The sequence below is a fragment of the Haemorhous mexicanus genome, chromosome 8 (genome assembly GCF_027477595.1).
Source record: "Haemorhous mexicanus isolate bHaeMex1 chromosome 8, bHaeMex1.pri, whole genome shotgun sequence".
Classification (NCBI taxonomy): Eukaryota; Metazoa; Chordata; class Aves; order Passeriformes; family Fringillidae; genus Haemorhous; species Haemorhous mexicanus.
This window is the reverse complement of record NC_082348.1, coordinates 25,622,947-25,645,618: the sequence shown is the minus strand read 5'-3', so window position 1 is coordinate 25,645,618 and position 22,672 is coordinate 25,622,947. Positions and strand designations below refer to the sequence as shown.

Below are 22,672 nucleotides of genomic sequence, written 5' to 3'. Positions count from 1 at the left end.
TGCATTTATACATTTTAATTGTTTTTGGTTTCAAGCATACAAACTTTAGATCACATCTGTTTGGTGTCAGAACTCCCTGCATCTGCATGCTGTTATCTGCCTTTTTTGAGCAAGCCCAGAACATCTGCTGTACAACATGCTACAGAAAAAAAGGGGAAGAAAAAAACCCAAAACCAAACCCAACATCAAAAATAGATTTACATAAAGAATAGAACCTTTTTATATGGAAATTCTTTTCTCTCGTATATATATATTTATATATAATCTGTGAAAATGATACATCAAAATCTTATTTCCATATTTACACTTTTTCCTTCTTGGAAGAATTCCATCCATCATTGTCTAGCTTCCATACCCAAGAGGCTCCTGTCCAAGGTGGACAGTGAGCTCATGGAGCAGGGAACCCTCAAGTCCAGCAGCAGAATGCACTGCATAGCTGGAAAAGCTGTTGAAGCCTGGCACTGGCTTCCCAGTGGTTTGTATTTATTGGGCTGCAGATTCTGCTTGGGGTCAGCTTGCTAACTTGGTTGTTTTTATGTGAGCCATGCAGGTTACCCTTTCAAAATTAGCTCCTCATGCCACTGGAGTTTGATAAGAAAAAGGAAGTCATGCGAACTCAAGTGAAGTTAGAGTGCCAGCAGGCTGGGAAAGAATCTTTTGCAACTCCATTATTTTGGAACAGTTCTCTTATTGCACTTGGTCTGTGTGTCTCCTGCTTAATTTGAGAAAGGGAAAAAAACACCCAATTCTTTGAAGCAGTTTGCTTGTACCACTTGTCAGTTAATGTTAACAAGAGAAAGGTGAATAGAGGAAGTATTTCCAACTTATCTCAACGTCCCAACTTTGTGTTTATAGTTACTATTCTCATGTTCTTCTGTACTGATTTAGTTCCTGTGTAGCTACAGCAACGACATCATACCCAAAATCCAGTAGTGCAAGCAGCAGCTCTTTGAATGGCATTTCTTCAGATAGGGCCTTGCTGAGTTGGATCGAACCTTCGTTTTTTGACATTTCTTCCAGGTTGCATCAAAAGGAGATGGAGAGAGAAAAATGCAAGACATTAGTTAGAGATAACAGGAACAAAGCCATTGCTAAGGTCATAGTAAAGTAAAAGGCTCACACTGACAGTTTAACCAGGAACTTTTTCAAGGGGTAATTATTTCAGGAATTTGGTTGCATGCTTTCTACAGTATGATACCAAGCACAGGTTTCCTTATGCAGTTTAAAGATCATCCTGGCATACAGAAATCAATTATTTCTGTAGTATTTCAAGTGGTGCTCAAAATTTGTACAGCTTTTCAGCTCCCAGTAACACATGTGTGCACTAGGCCAAGAATGCACACATTTACCTAAAGAGAATGAGTCACAAGTGCCAGGAATGGCAACATTTCAGCCAGCAGAGGCTTGAGTTCTCAGAGCAAATGCCCAGCTCTGGCTACACCAGAATTTAGTTTGTGACAGAAGTGTGTGTGCCTTTGTGAGCTCTTACCACACTATTGACCATAAGTGCTGTGAATCTTAGTAAGGTGCAAAAGACAGCTGAGACATTGCATTCGAAGGAGACTGGACAGCTTTGTCAGTTGTGTGATTAGAACTGAATGTTAACAGTGGGCAGCAAGCTGGTGACATCCAATCTCCTGCGATGTTGATGTCCTATGCCACACAGCAAGACAGTAGGAAGCAACAACAAAAGTTGGGTGCAACCTCCCCAGTATCTGGCTTTATGTGGGGCATCAAGCAAGGGGCTCATGCATTTAGTTTTACCATTGGGCATACACACCACTACCACCACCAAACCAACATGCAAAAATTAGAGAACAGGAATTCATATATTCCCTAAAGCTACAGACCAACCCCTGAATTTTCAATCTTCTGTAGCCCTGCTAACCTCTACCACTGCTACCATATTTATTCTATACACAAGGTTTAACTGGTGGTTTGAGACTAATGCAAAGGCAACTTCTTTTAGAGAGGACTTCCAGAGGCTGGTAATTCTTGGGATCCTTGATTTTGGTTTTTTCCTTGGATACCTGTGATTGGATTTGTGCAAGATGAATGCTTAAGAAGTGCTAGTTTCTGAAAGAAGATTACTGTATTCATCTTCCAGTCTTCCCCTCCAGGATTACTGTACTAAGGCTCCTTTGGAATGAGGCTGACATTATGTCAGTATCTCAATTCCTCGTCCTCTACACTACAGGTAAATTTAAGATGAGGAAAATAATCTTCAGGTCAACTTGCAAAACTGCCAGATAGGAAGGATGAATATTACAGAACTTGGTTAAATGTGAGTTAAAGGCTGCTGTGTATCTGCTTGTTCTGCCAGTTTCAATGGGAAATGGATGTGTCTGCTTCTCTTTCCCCATCTCCTCCTTTTAAATACTGTCTAGCATCCTTGAATTCAAGTACTATTGATAAACTACTAATTAGTCAGTCCTTTTAAATCAACAGTACAGATGAAAAATCCAGGTGACATAACTTGTCCTTCCACTATTATGGGAAGTACCATATTCCTCTTTGCTTGAAGAGGACAAGTCCTTAAAACAGACACTGAATTATTGTTACCTGAGCTTATTTTAATTAAAGAAATGGACTTTATAAAAAGTCTTAGAACATGGAACAGAGGACAGATGCTATGCTAGCTTCCCAGTACAATCTAACTCTTTTGACTTTTAGCTGCTCTTTTCTAACCTGATCTTCACTAGTATAGTGTTCTAGTACAAACCTCATCATGCATTCTGTCCAAACCATATATTTACTTATTTCTTAGTTTTATTCAGCAGAAATACAGCCTTTGAGGAACAAGATACTGACCAAACCACTGCCTTTCTTCACTTAGGATATTCTGCTAACAATGTTGTATGAGGGAGAGAAACATGTGAAGAACTAAAATAAGAGCCTGAAACAGGGAACATGAGGTACAGTGTCAATAAGGAAACAGTACACACATGCAAAGCTTTAACAAGAGCTGCCATTGTAGCACTTCAGAGGTGAGCAGGGAGGTGTTACCCTGCAGGAACTGAAATTTTGTTCTGATTAACTGACCTGCTTTAACCCCTTCATCCTGAATTACCAAGCCTTATAATACTAAAATGAAGACAATTAGTAGTCTAACTTAAATTGGCAAATAGAACAAGTCTACCTCTTCCCCAAGAAAATTACAGTAAGGGAGAGTAGGTGAGTAGCAGGTTCTGGATATTTCCACCACTTCTAGCTTTGAGTTACAGCAAAACAAGTTGCCTTCTGCTACGCTTCAGTTAAATGGTAAGGAGCAGAAGTGTCCTCTAGGGAAGGAATAATGCTGAGAATGATTCCTAGTCCTTTGTTGGTTTATGTGGAAGATCTTAGAATATCAATATCTTTGCATTTCAAGTTTTAATGCCTCTAAATAACGAGGGTCAGCTTTTCTGTCTGTAATCCAACCAGAAACAGGGTCTCAAACAAAAAGAAAAGAAAGAAAAGTATAGGTTATTTTTAGTCAAAAAAACCACTCCATGCCACAGCACATCAGTGCCTAACATGGTCATGTTTACCCAAAAAAAAAAAAATTCAGAAAAGAAAAACTGGTTTCAAAAAGGGCAGGATGTATTTAAGAAATACCTTGCTGCAATGCACTGCATTCTTTTGTGCAACGAACTAGGAACATGGTCACAGAGTATGTTACTTGCAATGTGTGCCCCTGTACAAAGCTTTATTAAAGATTTTATGCAAACCCAGTATTTTAATCACTTCAACTAGCTAATGTTTTCATAGGCATTCCTAAAGCATGGTTCAAATCCTGAAGAGCAGCTTAAAAAATATTAACTTTTGCTACAAAACTGGCTAAAATTATCAAAATGAGTTACTAAAAAAAGCAACTTAAAATAAGACACTGAACTCCCATTTATTCCAGTAGTTTGGGGAAAAAAATTAGAAAATACCTCACATTTGATTCTAGCTGCTGTTTGTGCAGTGATGACTGCATTTTGGTCCACAATTCACAACTGACGGGAATTCTGGTAAGGGACCAAAACCTCTTCCTCACAAAACTGCCACCAGCATTCCACTGCTTTAACTTGTGGAAACCATTGGGGTCTAAACACAACAGCCCAGACCAGTTGAACCTCAGCATCTGTTATAGCTGGGTAAGTCTTTGGTTCCTCCATTAATCTCCTGTTAAAGAAAGTGAAAACCTTGCAGCTCTTTAGCTAAGAACAATTGCTGGAAATAGAATTGTGCCTACAGTCAATTCTCTATCTGCCACTTTTGTATTCTGCTATTAACAAGCAGCAGATTTTTATGTACATTTCCACATCACTCTTACTAGTATTACCTCTTAGCAGTATTTTGTTACCAAAACTGCTGTTAAAGTCAGTAACAAAAGCATTAATTGACTTATATTACTGCAGTAGCTTAGGAGAAGTGAGTGAATATATGCTAGGAAAAAAAGTGTAGGCCCCTGAGCTACTCTAATGGTAAAAATGTCCCTCCTATGTTAAACACTGTACACTGAAACCTTGCACAGACTTGCTGCACCAAAATCAAGTTCTTACTGCTGTACTTAAACAGATTTAAAAGTACTATGCAAGGCTCAAATGAGTACAATCTACTTCTTAACAAGGTTTCTACCCAGAGCCTTTAAGCCACCTCAAATGTCTAATGAGATTCTATATTCTGTAAACGTGTCAGTTAATATTGTCTTTCCTATTCTGTCCACACATTAACTTGATTTAAAATTAACCTTGGATTCTTCTTGAAACCGGAAGTTGTTTGTTGAGCCGTTTTTACCTTTTTTTTCTCTGAACTTGCATCAAGGTTTCTTTAACACTTCCCCTCCAACCCCCACCCCCCACCTCAGTTCATGAACAAAGTTTGCTTAGTTGCAGCTTACGTTTGATATGGACTTGACACCACAGTACCGTATGTTCATATGAACATCTGATAACCTGTGAAACAGAAATCACATCTCCCAGTTTGTAAAGCATTAGCTACCTTCTCTCATAGTTGCAGAGACTAAATATATCACTTGCTTAAAAAAAGGAAAAGTTAAAATCCCTTAATTACCCTCATCTGTCCCTCCAGATCTATCTAAAGCCATATATTGGGGGTCTACATGTGCTAGCCCTCGTTGTGTACAAGCTGAAAAGCCTCTTCTGTTCCCCTCTGGCCCCCAGAAGAAACATGCACTTCAAGCTGTGAGCTAGGCCAGGCCAGTGTATTTGAGGTTCTGCTACAGAATAAACAGTTCTTTCTTGCTCCTGTGAGAGTAGGAGCTTCAGGAGACATTTCCAGAGCAGATCCTCTATAGCCATAATGAGCTTCTCCCTTTGGGCAAAGAAACCAGGGTGCAAAGCTGAACACTTGTGAGAGCGGCTTGAGAAGTGTGAAACATGGAGAATAAATAATCAATTACATCCTGTATTGTTTCAGACAGGGAGGGATTGTCCTACTCCTCTCTTTCATGTAAGTTCTCAAGCTCTGTGTCTGCTGGAGACAGGGGCTGCAGTGCTGATGGCAAGGGGCAAAGATGGCCAGGGCACAAGACAGCTTGAAAAGACTCAGAGGAAAAACTGACTACTTATTTTATATTTTCATGACATGTATTTTATTTCAGCAAACTACCTTGTGCACTACAAACCTATCATCTAGGGATGCACACCCTGTTTCTGCAAAGTCCATGAATTCCTAAGTAATGGGCAAATGTCTCTTACTGTAGAAAACTCATCCAAAAAGGTAAGCAGACTTTTCCCCCCAACAGAATCTTGCTTGGTTAATTCCCATGGGCACCCTCCAAACAAGCACTGAGAGAACAATGAATGTGGCTGAGGCTTTCTGAGAACACCAACAGCAACAGGCAGTGTAATAGGGAGTAACTGCCTTGTCCAGGAGAAAGGGCAAAGCCTGATTTGCTGCTTTCAGCAGACCTGAAAGAGATTTTGAAATATTCTCCTTCTATACTCATAGTTAATTGAGGCCAGCTGAAACTTCACAAATATATGAGTATAAACCAGAAGTAAAACATTGTCAGGTGACCTTTGAAAGTGAATTACAAGATAAGACCTTATCACTAGACTCTACTTTGATAACTGCCTTAATCAATTAGGGAATAATTTTTCTTCTCAGCTTTGACATGAAATATGAATAGAGGCCATAGAAAATTTTCTTTGAATTATTATTATTATTATTATTACTACCTATTCTCCTTGAAGAATTATGCCTTATTGTTATATCATGGCTTAACCTTGATTCATGATATTGAAAAGAAACAGCAACTTTAAATGCCATGAAAAACCACTTATACTTAATTACTTCCATGATCTGTTAGGTTATAAACACTGCTTCTAAAGGGAGAACTTTTTTACCAAATAGGGGACATGCACATGGGCAGAATGGACACTACAGAAAGGGTAGGAATTAAGTACCTTTGTACAAGACTCTGGTTGCTTTAACAGAGCAGTCAAGTTAAATGACTAATCTGTTAGTCCTTATGGTTACAAAACACATCAAACTAGAAATGGGAAAGAAATGCTTTCATCTTTTGGAAAACAGCTCAGGATTTCAAAATGGTCTCTCTAAACCTGAATTTGTTTTTTAAATTGAGTATCAGTAACAAAAAAAAAAAAAAATTTAAAAAAATCAGTAACCACCAACAAGTTAAATCTGCTATTCTAGAGTCAACTACATCAACACACTTGTTCCTGAAAATGACTCTGCTCCTACCACCACTGACCATTTACATGACATCTCTTGTTGTCAAAAAGTTGAGCAGTCAAAAGTACTACTACATTCAGAATACAACCTGTATCTTTTGGGAGCTTTTTAACCAATGTAATCAGCTTCAATGCTATGGACTGGAGGTGAAAAAAGACCTTGTTCCTTAAGTGTTAATTCAATTTCCATGAATTCACCTAATTCTTTTATTTTTATTCAACTTTGCACCCTGATAACATTTGCTATTTTCAAATCCATTTCCTTCACTTGTTTACTGCATGTATAATTTCTTTTCTTGTTTAAAGCAGTCTGTTGGAGTCTTTTGGGTTAACTTGGAACTCTTGTAGCAGGAACTCAAAACTGAGTGAGGTAAGCAAGAAATAGAAATGCCAGAGCCACCGAAGAGAAGACATGCGGCATTGCTTACTTAAAGCCCCATCCTGTCCCCCCAAGGACAATAGCTGCTACCAGGATGGCACCAGCGATGGAGCCTATTATAAGATTGGTGGCACTAGGACCTGTGGTAAAGGATTAGGGTAAGAGACGTAAGAATCAACGACTTCATTCACATTATGTGAAGCATCTGAAGGGTAGTCAAACAATTCAGGGAATATGGGACAGCACACAAGGTGATGCCTCTAGACAGTCTCAACAAGCCCAACTTACTTTTCTTTAACAATTGGAACAAACAAAGCTGTTGGTCTCTGCATTGTGCTATGCTGACTTCTACCATAGATAAAAACCTAGTATTAGACAGTGAATTCCATTGTAACTTACTCCATTATCTGCTTCATGAACAGTCAGCTGAGGACACTAAGATAGTTGTGAATAATGCCTTAACTTAGAGGGAAAAGGATGAATGCTGTATGTTTTAAGACTACAGAAAATGAGAAGAAATAAAAAAATCAAAAAGCCCTCTCTTTTTTCATGGAGCTCCTGAAAAGTGAAGGTATTTTAATTTGAGCTGAGAGCATCTAGCACCACTTACTCATCAGAATCCAGACACCCTACAGTTACGTCAATGCTAAATTTGCAATTGTTTGACAAAAGCAAAGGATTATATAATAGGGAACGAAAGTTGAAATAAAAGTTTATTTTCACTAAGCTTTCCAAACATCAAAGCATCTCTTCATCATCCTCAAGAAGCTACTGAACAACAAAGTGGGGAAGGGTGGAGCAGAAAAAAGAGCAACAAAAAGAAGCAGCACAAAATATGTTCGTGCAATTTTCTGAAGAGGGCAAGAGAGCACCTAAATAAGATATTAATAATTGACCCTTAAGTGCTCTGTTTACACAGGACAGAGGTTTGAGTAACATTTGCTCTGTACAAAAACTTCCCTTTGCAGTCTTTGATGTAAAACATTGCAAAATGAAAACAACTCAACGGTTCTTCTGCAGCATATCACACACTTTGTTTAACCATTTACGTATTCAGGAATAGCCTTCAAAAACAACTCTTACCCCTATCCCACTCTTCCCAAACCAACACTTCTACACAGCAATTGAAATTTTCCTAATTAATTGTTCTGAGCTGAGTTTGGAAAACTGTCACACAGCTAATATAAGGAAGAAAGAGGAGCAGCCAGAGAGCAGCAAAGAAAGAGCAAGGGCAGCTGCAACAACTGAAAGTTTTAAGCTGTTAGGTTGATATTACAAAACCTCCTGCCCAACCCCACACACTGCAATAAGCACTTGCCCTAAGTTTTAAAATTTACTGCAGCCACCTAACTTTATTGGCTCCACTACATCTTTCTCACCTCAGTGCTTCTGGACATTCTGATTAGCGAAAAGAAAACCAAGTTTTAAAAATTGCTTCCTGCAGTTCTGACACAAAGAGTATTCAGGAACATGAATAAAATAGTTGGACTAAAGAAAAATGTAATGAGCTTTATGGATGAACAGTGCACAAATTTGACAACAAAAATCAAAAGGTAATTCTGCACAATTTGGAAGTCCATCCTATTTGGACTTAACTTTAAGTCACAGCTGGTTCAAATTAAGAGGCTTGAGCATGGTGGAGGGTAAGTGTCATCCTGCAGGCATTGTTGTTCCAATTAAGGCTTGCTTGTAACAGCAGCCTAATGAGCCACCATTTCTGACTGAGATCTACTATTTGCTCTGGATTTAATCAAATGATCTCACAGAACAAAAGACTGAAAACACAGCAAGTGACTTATCTGTAATAGATTTGCCTTGAAAATCTATAATAAATAAGCCTTGAAAAATTCTAAAGCCAATTTCTTCCTAGCCACAGAATGCCATCTTCTCACAAAATATGTACAATGATTAATTGATAGTAACGAAGTCATAAATTAGATAAAGATGTGCCAAATCAACACTTTTACATCCCTCTTCTCACTATGTTCCCTGGTTGTTAATGCCCAGGGATGTGTATCCATTTCATGAGCACATCTAATCACCAAACATCAGTTTATTCTTTAAATAAAGAAAATCAGGATTGGTTTTATTTACTATAAATATTAAATAATTCAATCAATTCAAACAGAAGATGAAAATATACTAAACAATTAGGCTCAGGTAATAGAAAATATAAATATTTTAAAAATCAAGCCTGTAGAATAGGTAATATGACTAAAGAGCAACCAGTTTTTTATGAGACTGGAGTACTCCAGCTTTTGAATCCCAGTTTCAAAATACAGAGATCTAAGAGGATCACTGATGAGTCATTTTAAGACAGACTGCACACATACAAGTACTTAAAATGAGATTATTTTTATGTCTTATACCTTACTGTAAGGATCTATGCCTTATGTTTTATTAAGCATTACCAAATAAATGGTATTTATTTTGCCAGTCCCAGTAAAGGGACTTTTATGAAGAAAGATAAAAATCCATATGTTTCAGCTCAATAAACCTCTTTAGTCACTGAACTCAGATGCTTGACAAACCAGAAGTAAGAGGAAGGTCTTAATAACCACCACACTGTGGGATCATTTTCCATCCAGACTATCACAAGAGGTGACACTTTGGTACGCTGCTCTTTCCACCACACCACTGCTATAACCTGCACAGATTTGTCAGGAAGAATCTCCTGCAGGTTCCTGCCTGGTACACCTCCTTTTCCTGCAAGGACACGGCCCCAGCATGGCTATCGTACCATCCCTGGCCATCTTTTAGGACCCTGATATGAATCCTACTAAAGGTGTTAAAGCAGAACACACCTGAAACTTCAGCAGACATCAGACTATTCCCAAAATCTTCATCATCATCCAATAGATTCTACAAGAATGAATACACACCATTTGAAACTCTCCCAGTATTAGAAAAGGCAAGTTTACTGCAGACTGTCATGCAGGTAACAACAACTCTGGTGATCTGATGTCTTTTCTTGCCTGTTGCTTTGCCAGCCAAATCCTCTGGTTTAAGTTATCAAAGCTAAGTATCCATTTTGGTATGAAATCTGGAAAAGAAACTACTGCACCATTTTGTCCCCCATGATTCCTGAAAGAAGTTCATACATCATTAAGTAATTAAAGTTATTTCAGCACTTTGAACAGGCATTTACAATTTGCAAGTTAAGTGCTTAGGAAGGAGGACAGGTCCTGGCATCAGGCTGTGATGCTCACACCCTGCCCTGCAGCTAGGCACAGCAATGGCCAGCAGGGCATTAGGAACACAGAGGGAATTTGCATTCCCTGCATGCTTTCTATAAACCAACAAAAAGTAGCAGTGGCTTGCCTTGAATGCATGGTTGTGTCTGAAGAAACGAGAGGACAGAGAAATATTGATGAGATGCAGGAAAAAAGAATGAATAGAAACAAAAATAATGAGTTGGATAGTGAGTGATAAAAGCAGAGAGAGATGAAGAAAAGCTGGCATTGGTATAGAAGGATACAGGAGCAAGAACAAATGGTCAGGGACACTGGTCAGAGATGAGTGGCTTGAGACAGCAGGTGAGGGAAGAGACAAATAGAAGAGAACGAGGCAGAATGTAAGCAAAAGGCAAGTGGTCCTCAACTTGTAGGTAAACTTTCTGCTCCAGAATCTGTCCCCCAAACCTCTACAACTTTCAGAGTCTTCAGTTTTTAGCAAACAGTTGTAAAAGCTACCAGTAACACAGATCTGATCTTTCTCAAGGAAATGACCTCTTACCTTCTTCCTTCTATCTGTTTTCTAATAATTGTCCTCTATGAACGTAAAGGTCTCCACTCTTCTGAGAATCTTGGATCAGTTTCATGCATGGACAGGTTCCTAGGGCTGCAGGCTCAGACACACAAAGTGCTGCCTCACTGGACTAGAACTGTGGGTGAATGCCTTTGCACTCAGCCTGACTGGAAATCACAGACTGTCCTGCTAGCGAGTGCCCCTTCAGAGAGGTGCCACTTGTCACATGCCAGATGTCATACACAGTACCAGAAACATGGAGAAGTTGGAAATCTCAGAGCAGCAAAACAGCAGTCATGTCATCTGTAGTTTGCACAGTGAATGCAGAATGAAGACAGCTTTCACATGGGCCTTTTGTGTGTATATAAACATGAACACAAATTTATATAAATCATAGCCATTGTTAAAATTGAGGTACTGGGATAACACTTAGGATTACCATTTTCTAGAACTATGAAGAGACAATAAAAATTGCTCATACGTATTCTTTATACATAAATACTACACTCCAGCACTGTGCTATCCTGAGGTAACAGAATCCTAGCAACAGAACCTTCAGAAGCTTTACTGTAAAACTACCTGTCTGTATGACTATCACCAGCTTTCATCTGCCTAGCTTGATCACTGGACTGAAAGCCCTGCATGTAATAAACAAGTTCACATTACTCACAGTCTATTTTGCAAAATAATCAAGAAATCCCTTTTTTTTTTTCTCCTTTTCCTTTTTTTCTTTTTTTGGTAATTTGGTGTAATGGAAACATTTAAACATTTAAATTTTATGGTGACAAAATTCACAAACTTATTGTTTTATGCCCCACATTATCCCAGACAGGAGAAGGTTCAACACTGCATGAGCAAACCACATGACACAGACACAGTCAAATCACACGACAAACACGGTCACCACAGGACAAAGCCAGGGGAACACACAGGGCTCAGGTGCATACGGTTACCTCACACACTAAGGCACCAGACAGAGAACTCAAACTGAGAAAAGTGCTTACTCTATTCCCCACCCTGTGCCTCCAAAAATCACCCCCAAGGCCAGAATGGTCCCTGCCACTGCACCTATTAGCCTGTTAGCGGCCATGCTCACTGTGTGGAGGGAAAAGGGAAGAATTTTTCAGGAAATCATCACGTATATGTCTGAAATGAAAACATGAAATAATTCCTCAAAGGAATACTTTAGAATATAATCCACCATTGGATTATACAATTATACAATAAACAATTCAAATCTCCTCACAAACTTTGTTTACCAAATAGTGTAGCTTAAAAATTCTGAAATGAGCTCTATTTGGTTTTCTTTGAATGCTTGCAAATATTTCAATGAGAAGTCTTCCTGTGAATTCCTTTCAGCTCGTGATTCTATTATTTACTCTAAAAGGGAATATCCTCAACCTACTGCTTATTTAAAAAATATAAATAAATTGACAATAAAAAACTGTTCTTTTTGATTACCAGAAACTTACTGTATCCATAATATAATTAAGAAAATGAAAACTGTTTGGAAACAATTCCACCTCAGGAAAAAACAAAAACCCACAACTTTTAAAGTAATTCCTTTACTAATTAGTAATATTTTTCCTTGTTACTGCATTTATCAATAGGACTCTCAGTTTATCCATATGACCTAAAACAGGTAACACCTTTTAAAAGCACAAATCTACCCTAGAAACATGCTTCAGGTAACACCCTAGAAATTTTGATATGTTCAGATAGTCTCTCAAGACATCGAGGCCTTACTTTTAATCCTTAAGGGAACACTCTTCAGGAAAAAATTCTGTACATCTCCTATGTTAGAGATGTAAAAGTTTGACAGATTCATAGAGTCACAACAGACCACAAGCAAAAAGCTGAATTCCTTGTCAAATGGGAACTTAGGGACAAAAATTTTATAGACTCCATGCCGAGTGAAGTGTTTTTTAAAATATTTTGGTTTTTTTATCTTATTTCATAAATATACACACACAAATACACACACACACACACACACTTGAGACATAAGTTCTATATGAAACAAACAGTACTCAACTAGTCAAATAAAGGCCTAATTCTGCAAATTAAATTGCAAAGAAGAATCTCATGTGTATATGGAGTCCCACTGATTTCAAAACTGCTAACCCACACTCCAAAGTAATTAAAAGTTTCTGCAGTAACCAAAAACTAACAGCAAGAACTCTTTATCTTCCCCAAACTGCCAAATGCTGAGTATATCTGCTTGTACAGGATACAGTAGGTTGCTGAGTTTAGAGTAATTAAAGAGTCATGTATTAATAGCAACATGATTAAGGACCACAATTTTTTTTATCCTGAAATAGAGAATGGAGCCAAAAAGAAATGGATGGACGATGGAAAAGTCTGAAAAGTGCAGCAGAATAGCAGTCAATTGTCAATTATCACAACAATACAAAATAAATAGCAACACACTCTATCTATACATGTTCTAGTTGTAGCAAGAAAAATGCTTGGAGTTTGGGTGTGAAAAAGATTCAAACTATTAGATGAATTTTCACATCCTGAGTGTTTCACTTCATTCAACCTTATGGCTAAGGAAAACTAACTATTTTGGTTTCCTTGTCTAAGACTGGTAAACTGGCCTATGACATAGGGAGTAATAAGGGATAAAAACTTAATGGAAGCTACTCTTGTGTATGTTGGGTCCTTACAACAAAGGAAACTACTGCTCTACTCTTCTGAAATCTTCTCAGAAATGAATTCCTCTATAAGCACACAGAAAGATCATAGTGTTCAGTCTCTTAAATTCATTTCTAGGTGATTCAACATCAGTAAATTACTGTAACACTGTAAGAAAAAGAATCCATCTTTTGAGATCATCGAGCCACCTTGAACAAAAGCACAGTCTGCTATTTTGCAGAAGACTCCACTGAAAAATGCAGTCTAAACTTTGCCTGTACCTGCTGTCAGAAATCCATGCACATACTATCCATTTAAGGCTCTTTCCCAGAATATTTCAACGTTGATGTATTAATTTTCACTAAGATATCTCCATTCTGAACTAGATGAGGCAATCTGACTTACAGTAATTTATCAAAGATAAGTGTACCTTCTGTGTTACCCTTCCTATAGACCTTTTCACAGAGGAGGGAATCATTTCTTACCTACGAGATTTGGAAATGAACAAAGTGAAATTTATATGCTCTCAGTGTCACAGCTGTAAATCCTACTCTCCTCATCAACACACTCAGAGAACTGAACAGCTCTGCAGTGTTGGGCTCCATAACTTTTATTCTTTTTTAAGACTCTCTAAGCAGCATTCCACTGTCAGGAAGGTTTTTAGAGGAAATGGAATGGAAAGTGGCTTGTAAGGCAGAGTACAAACCAGGCAGCTCTACACTGAGCAATGCTGGGACTGGGAGTCCAGGAAGCACCTGTGCAGATTCCTTATACAAATCTGCACTGGTCTGCAGAGCCTCCTTCACAACAGTAACTTGTTTCAAGATGATCTCTTCAAACAGTTCTTGGCAAAGGTCTACTGGGACCATTCTGCCAAGGGGTAACACAAAAAGGCACACAAGACAGATGTAGAGCCATTCCAGAGGGACATACCAAAATCCTGTCCTTCCTTGAAACCTTGGTACTTTCAGAGTAATCAGAGTCTGAGTCCTCAGGACTACCTTTTGAACAACTCTTTTCTCCATCTACCTTGCAAATTGAGCAAAAGAACCTGGAACTGGGGACTTTGAAAATGCATAAGACTGGATGAATATAGTCTGATGTTGAACAGTGCCCTGATGACAGGAAAGACATTAAAAAAACTGGACAGCACAACTCCAAAGATATTCTTTGGCAGAGGAGTCAGAGAGAAACTCAAATACTTTCCTTCCTCTTTGAAAAAACTTTTGGATTATTTCCTCAATACCTCCCCTTTGTATTTGTACTTCATATGTAGTTGAAATATGTACCAACTACATAAGAACAAGCAACAATGATTGTAAGAATAATTTAAGTTATCAAAAATCTTAATTTCTTTTTTCTTTCATTACAATACGATTTCAAGGAATCTGATTTTACCAGGGACATTCCACTTTTCCCTTTTTTATGCCACAGCTCTCTGAATTAGTCAACTAGGAAAACTGAAAATCTCTAGTAAAAGATAAATATTCAATTATCATATTAAAAAATAAGAGCTACACCATGTCAGATTCCAATCACAATGAAAATGATCATTAAAAAACAGAGAATAAGGGACAAAGGAAAAAAACATTACCTGTTGAAATCTTTCCTAAATTTAAGTTAGAAAAGTAAAAGTTTTAACAATTCTCAAAGTAGAAAAATCTACTTCCTCTACATGAAGCAGAATTTTACAGTCTGGGTCTAAACACTGTACAATAGTATTTGCTTTTTATATGCTAATTCTGCTACCATGTATCAACAGAAAAACATAAAAAAGAACATAAAAACTGAAACAAAACACAAACCCTTGGGTCCTTCATCCTTCTTGCCACCAGTATCCCTGACAGGATCATCAATGCTGCAGTCTGTCCCAGCCCAGGAGAAATTACAAATGCAAGTGGCTTCATTACTACAAACCTAGGGGGAAAAAAAGTGATAGCACTTAATTTCTAACTACATTTTATTAGTATGTCACACTGCATTTATTTAACATGTAATTAGACATTTAATTCAAGGTATAAAACTTACCTATTTATATATTGTAACAACAGCACTGAGAGTCTGGAATGTCATAACACACCTGGAGGTTTACCTCAACCCTCCTAATAGTCTCACATGCTAGGAGAAGCAGAACTGGTTCTACCACCACTGGCACACACTGGCTGTGAAAAATGACAGCAATTTAGCTAAACTAGCTGGATCTTCACCAGCCAACTATCTGGGCTGTGAGCCTGGGTGCCCAGAAGGGGTACAAACATTTGCCTTTGAAAGGTTCAGGACATGGCTACACTTTCCAACCTCTCATTTACAGCTTGCTCCCATGTAGAGCAAAGTCAATATATTTTCATTGATTTTGTCAGCATTTTTCCTAAGTAGCAATGAGGAATGCTTGTCTGGCTTCTAAAAGAGAGGGAACAGTTCTTCCTCAGTTTACATTTTCCTGAATGACCTCTAAAAAAGAACTCAGCACTCTAAAATTGGCAGTATATTTATTAGATACAGAAAAACCTATCCAGTGGACAAAACCTAAACCATCAAATCAATAGTAAGAGTTAATAGCTATAAACTTCCCACATGAAAAAGAACATGGAATGGTGCTGCTAGAAGAGGTTATGGTGGAAAAGAGCATGACACAAGAAATGGACAAAAAGGATGAAGTTTTGATTATAGGACTAGAAATGAAATCAATCCTTAGACAACCAGCACATAATGTCTTTTGGACACTGGAACATAATGTGGGGAAAAAAAAAACAACAGGAAACAACCTTCCCACAAATGATTCTAAGTAACACATGTGATTTTTTTAATTCAACTTTTATCATGCTCTGCTTTTAAGAAGCACTCACTGGAGAATCTTACTTGAAGATAAACACATTTTATGGCAGGTTTGACAAACTGAAATACCCTTTTAAAATTAGGAATTATATTAATCCAAAGCAAGCAGGTAAGATAGTCCACTCACCTTTCATGTCACTCCCAAAAAGTACCAAGATGATTTCTAATCTCCTGGATACTTTACTTTCAAATTTTAAAATTTTTATTCTTGATTTTGAACCTAACCCTCTACTTTGAAACACTCAATTTTATATTCAAGCATAGACAACAAGAAGAAATAATCCCTTTTTGTACAAAGTCTAGCCCTTCAGGTAAGTATTTGTCTCACTGAATCCCACAGTGGAAAGGTTTTATTGGTATTTAAAACAGTGATCTGTTCATGAAAACAGACCTAACATCTCAGACAAACGAACTTGTGGGCAGAATAACAGAACATAGTGTGCCCGAATGTAATGACACACTTTGGATCTGTTCAAGAACTGTTTGGAACTGTTGAAGAACTCCTTCTCTGCTGAGGAGCCACAGTTTGGAATTTTAATTATTTAAGCCATGGACTATAAATCTATGAACAAAAGACCAACTTTATAAAGGTGTTAGTGTGCAGGAAAAAGTTTAATTCAAGATGGCAAGTAGCTTGAAATATGGGTAGTACGTTGCAGAAGTCCTTCCAATAAATAATGTCAAAGGTCTTTCTCTCTACTTACAAACCCAATTCTTTGGATATAATTGCAGAACAGATTTGAGAACTTTCCTTTCTAAAAATTTTTTTATGCATCACAAAACGGCAGTCTTCCCCTGAATCCAACATTTGTGGTTTCAGATCAAAAGGTCTTAGGAAGAGTTTCAGGTGTTAGGTTCAGGTAGAGCAGAGAGAGCTGGGGAAGCTGAGCTGCTCACTCCCAGTACAGACTCACCCCATGACCAGAACAGACTTTTCCATTGGAACCAATGGGACAGCTGCTAATGTTCAAGGACTGAATTGGCAGGCACTTTTTGTCCAGACACATCATCTGAGGTCCACATGGAGCTCCATCCTCCACATAACCCAAATCCGTATCATCATCTAAAAGAACATGAGCACCACTAGGAGAAATAAGTTTGAAGACAGTATTAGTATTATGACTGGAATCTTTTGAAAATATTAAAGCATGTCAGTGTAGACACTGAAAGCTCCACACCTCTCTTTCATTCAGACAGACTGAACAAAACCATAGAGTTTTTCTGTCTGTCCACAGCAATGACAGTGTTCCAGTTGTCAAAATAAAAATAAAAATAAATCTAGATTAGGACCTAAATACTCAAGAAGGGCACCTTAGGCTTTGGGGATTTTTTAAGTCTCTGACAGACCATTTTCCTTTTTTTTTCTTTTTTTCCAAGTGCAGTGAAATATTGCTAGAAAATAAAAAAAACCTAACAAACTAACTTCCCATCTGATTTAAATAAAAACACTAGAGGAATAATGGAAGAATTAAGAACCACTGTTCACTCAGGACCCACCTATGTAAGAGAGTACTCTTAGGGTGACAAAAACTGCAATGTTGCCAATGTCTTCAAAATACAAACCCAGTATTGTGCACAGAGCCAGTAGTGCAGGAGACTGAAACTCATTTATCTGTTCTTTAATGGAACTGTAGCTGAACATCTTACCCTGCCACAACTCTGCAGTTTCCTCCCTCTCAGCCTTCACTTCACTACAGCTGTTTCTTTGAGTATTTAACACTCAAAATCATTCTATTTAAAATATGGGTCTTTGGCAATCACAGACTTTCTCCACCCCCATAAAAATGTAACGCTGAGCATTGAGTTCCAACTGAAGTTCTGCTATTGAGGGATCAAGCGAAAGCTTTGGGAGCATAATGCACATTTTACTCTCTTTAAATGTGGAATATTAGACTTTTTATGGTTTGGGGATGTTTTTAAATCAAAAGAAACACCACTCAGAATAACGATTTTGCTGCAATTACCTAAAATTCACAGACTCTCATATTTATGTCTCTCTTAATTCAATTAGGTTTGACAGAGATAAATCACGTTGGAACACTGCCTTGTCTTTTACCTGCAGTCCACTATGCGTCCCTGATGATAAAAAGAATTTGGGATAATTTCTCCTTGAACTTGACCAACTCGTGGAACTCTAGTAAGATTGGTACAGAGCAAAAAGCCACAGAAAACATCACTGGAAAATGAAAACAAAAATCAAAACATTACTGGAATATATGAGGTAAACTTACAAAAAAGAAAGTCTAGCAAAGGTGCTGCTGATCACAGTAATATATTACCATAAGCCACATGACAGACTTTGAGAGTGCAAGCCTGGAAATAAAATATTATTTCATTTAAATGACAGAAGGCAGAAACAAGTCATCATTCACTCCAATGCACCAGTGTGCACCAGAATGCTCTCATGAGCACAGAATGTATCTGTGCTCTAAGAACAATCCAGTACAAGTAAGAGGAGCCAAACTGTATAAAGCTTTGTCAAGTTAGGCTGAACTGCTTTTCTCTCTCTGGCAGCTTACACACCATACATTAATGTCAAGTTTGAAATCGTCATTGCATTTTATTTCCCTTGCTGGACAACAGAACCATAACAATTTTTAATGTGAAGTTGTGTGTGCCCAAGTCTTGGTAAAGAATCTCCTTTTTTGATGTTATTTTATATCTGCATATATTTAAATATATTTTAAATAATATATACAACATATCTTTTATATCTTCAATAGAAAGATATTAACTAACACTGATTGTCCTAAGTCACTGAAGCAGCTGAATGAATGCTGGAAATTGACTTTGTTGAAACTGAAAAAACCATAAATACCCCTTCAGCCAAATCATTGTCCTCTAAACAAAGAAAAGCTTTTATAGAAATGAGGGGTTTAACATACACAGTAGAACACACTATCCTCATCTAAATTAAACAACTCCTTTCCTTATGATCCTATCTGAAAACTAATCATATAAAAAATTCACTATACAAGCATCAAATAGTCAAAGAAGGAAAATGCTATTCCAAAACTGAAATTTGTATGTACAAAATTAAAAATTACAAAACAGAACTAAATCAGGAGAAATTTAACTCTATCTACTAATGATCATTAACTTGAAAAGTAAATTTAATCAAATCTTCATCTACTAATAATCACATGGAAATTAATCAGGCCTTTTCTCTATAGCACCCAAATGTCTAATGGTCCTCTCTGGTCAAAATAAAGGTTGGAACAAACTTGACACAGCATAATTTGATGTCAGTCCCAGAGCAAGTGAACAGAGTGTGTGTATTTGCAGCCTAATTTATCCCTGCCAAGGCTGAGGTGTTTTAATGTTATGAACTTGTGACTTTTTGATGTCTTGTCCCTCAGCTACTCTGAAATAATTGAAGTCTGAAAATCTAGAATTATTTGCAAGTCAATTGCTGAGTCACTTATAGAATTGTCAGAGCGCAATTTTTTCAAGATGCAAACCTCATGAGGGAAAAGAGGTTTGAAATAAAGCAAAACAAGCTGCTGAATCATGCATGAAAAAGTAGACAATATTAAACCATTACCAATCTATTTAAATTACAGATAATCTCTACCAAACTGAACTTACTGTTTGCTGCACTGAATCCATCGGTCTCCATCCTTTCCACAGTTTCCTTTTGTTGTGCCTTCTGTATTTAGCTTTTCGTAACAAAATTTGTCAGATCCTGAAGACTCTGTTGATGAAGAAAAAAGAAACATGCTTTTCACTAGCAACATGACAGCTTTGAAACCTGCATAATTTATTGCAGCTGTTCTCTGTAATTTTTTTAATACAAACCATCAATTTAAACACACATGTATGTGCACAGATGGTATTTTCCAGTGACTGAAAGGGAGAACAGGCTAAACTGAAATACCTACTGATATGTTCAAAATCTGCTCTGAACTTCTAAAAGTAGCCTCCATGGTGTCTGTATTGTATTCTGCATATGAAATTTATCTGTGGTCTAATTTTGCTCACTTCATAACAGTTGCACATAGATTTAATCTAGTTGTTTTTCAGTGCAATTTTTCCTGATCTGCATTTCAGAAGATTTTATATAGGACATTTATGATAAGCATATGTTCTGACATCAACTCAATGTTGATTTTATTCTATTTTTCAGATGTTCACAGGAAACCAAACTTGAACACAGTGCAATTTTTGCTTATTTTTAGGAGTAAAATTCTGAACTAATAGATTTTAAACCCATAATTATTTACTAATGAGCTCATTTGTTTCTTCTAAAAATGAATCTAAAAAAAAAAAATAGAAAAGCACAACAATTTTATAGAGGAAGATAAAATAGTAAGACAGAGTGGCCTCGGTGGCAGTTATGATTAGACAAAATGCACAAGAGCACACTAAATGCCAGAGCACAGGATGTCCTGGTAGTTCTACTCTGCTGAATTGTCTCCAAGTCATTACACAGAACATTCAGCCCCTCTCTGCTGAAAGCAAAGCATTTGCAAGAATTGCAATTGCAATTCTGTTTAACTCAACACCTCTGGACTTAAATCACACTATGCATATTTAAGTGCACACCAATGTACTAATTTTCCTGACTTGGAGGATGGTATAGGAAGGAGAGGCAAGGTGGAGCAGCTTTGGCACGAACCACTGATGGGATAATGGAAATGGTGACTGTCATTAAAGGAAAGCCCAAAACATCTGGTTTTGAACTATACCCAAAAAATCCTCAACCCCCTTCCCCCAGTAGCATTTGCTGCCCTACCCAGATCTGCAGCCACATCATCACTCTCACTGACACCACTCCCAGATGCAGAATTCCACTTGGCAATCAAGCCATTTTCTCACTGCAGTCTACTAATCAGACAACTTTAACTTGTAGTGACATGAGCAAAAAATAAAAACATGAAAAATCCAAAGCAAAGGCAGGAATGAACTAGAAATAAAACATATATAATGTAATTAAAGTCAACCTACTAGATCCCCAGATATATTTGCACTGATTATCTCTTGTCTTGCATTCACCATTATAGCAACGACCCTAAACAAAATACAACATGTTAGGAATGAGAACTGGAAACAACTTCATCTCCTTTCCCTCCCACAACAAATGTCTCATTGTCACCCTTCACATGCACGTTGGGATGTAGATTCCATGAATTTGGGTAGATGAAGTACACATTTTGGCCCAGATTCCCAAAGCCAGTTTGTGGCCAATACACACTGACATTTAAGCAGTTGCTTTGTGCCTTTTCAAAGTTGGAAAGAACTATTTAACATGGAGTCTAATAAAATATCTATATATAAAATGTAGAGATACCAAGTGGATTTCACTCAAAGTAGAAATTATTACAGTTCATAGAGTGCATAAAACACAAGCAACATTGATGTTTAAAGGATAAAATTTATGAAGAAATATGAAACACAGGATTTAAAAAAAATGCCAAAACTAAACAAGAATGTGTTGATTTCTATTTGCTAACGTGCAGGGATTTTAAAACACTGCATACCTGATTAGAATCACAGGCATACCCATCTTGTTTATGAAGATTTGGTGGACACTGAAAAAAATTAAGAATGTTTTTTGTCATGTTTACTGTAATAATACATCAGAGTATCACATATGGAATTTTCCTGCTTTTAACAAAATTGGAGAACATATGAAGGGGGTTGAAAACATAATTAGTGCAATAATCTTCATAGCTACAAATAGAAATGAAAAAATTAACATTTTGAGCCATGAAATACAATGTTCAAATTTAACTCCCTGCATATTCTAAGAAGAAATTAAGGAGGTGGGGCAAAATGAAAGCCAATGTGTTCAGTAAGAGGATATTTGGTAGCTAATACTGGGGTCATATTTGCAACACTGCCACCACATGCATTTCAATTCCACTACAGCAGTGAGGGAGCACCTGGCCACAGCCTACTAGTCTATTGCTCTAGAGCTTCAGGGGGCTTAATGATCTTCATTGCTATGTTCCCTTGGCACTGCAAATTCTTTTGTACAAACAAGTCACTAGGTGCAGAAACCTCAGACTATTAAAGTAAGGACTTACTTTAAACCATTCTTAAGGTTTTTCCTCACCTAAAAGGGACCTGTGAAAATTTGGAAAGAGAATGCTGCTGCACTGGACAGTGTTAGCCAATACTCTGAGGGCAGCTTGAGAAAGCCCTTCTCTCTCTCATTAAGAATGCTCCATCCACAGAGCAAAAGATTTACCATAAAATATTGGCAACAGCTACTTATCTATGTGTTGATGTCTCAGAGGATAAAATAAAAGGAAGGTATTGTTGATTTACTGGCATTTATAACTACAGCCAATACCCAAAGATATTGTGATTTGTCCTGAATCTCATTTCTTCAAGGCTAAGAACTTGATGCAGTAGATGACTGCATCAGTTATGAAGTTCTTAT

At 37.4% G+C, this 22,672-nt stretch overlaps 1 protein-coding gene across 5 annotated transcripts in view; it reads right to left on the bottom strand.

Moving 5' to 3' along the window:
- ADAM23 (ADAM metallopeptidase domain 23) overlaps positions 1-22,672 on the bottom strand; it is a 64,434-nt gene continuing 41,762 nt past the window's right edge. Inside the window, exons 19-27 of one of the 5 annotated variants that reach the window (XM_059853279.1) lie at positions 21,765-21,815; positions 21,232-21,295; positions 19,873-19,978; positions 18,341-18,460; positions 17,199-17,367; positions 15,255-15,366; positions 7,115-7,205; positions 4,868-4,922; positions 1-1,013 (exon numbers count right to left, since the gene is read on the bottom strand). In XM_059853279.1, the coding sequence (XP_059709262.1) occupies positions 900-1,013; positions 4,868-4,922; positions 7,115-7,205; positions 15,255-15,366; positions 17,199-17,367; positions 18,341-18,460; positions 19,873-19,978; positions 21,232-21,295; positions 21,765-21,815 (882 nt within the window). In that variant the 3' untranslated portion in view covers positions 1-899. Of the gene's footprint in view, positions 1,014-4,867; positions 4,923-7,114; positions 7,206-11,816; positions 11,908-15,254; positions 15,367-17,198; positions 17,368-18,340; positions 18,461-19,872; positions 19,979-21,231; positions 21,296-21,764; positions 21,816-22,672 lie in introns of those variants that run through there. The other 4 variants (XM_059853281.1, XM_059853282.1, XM_059853280.1 and 1 more) reach the window with 4 other exon arrangements.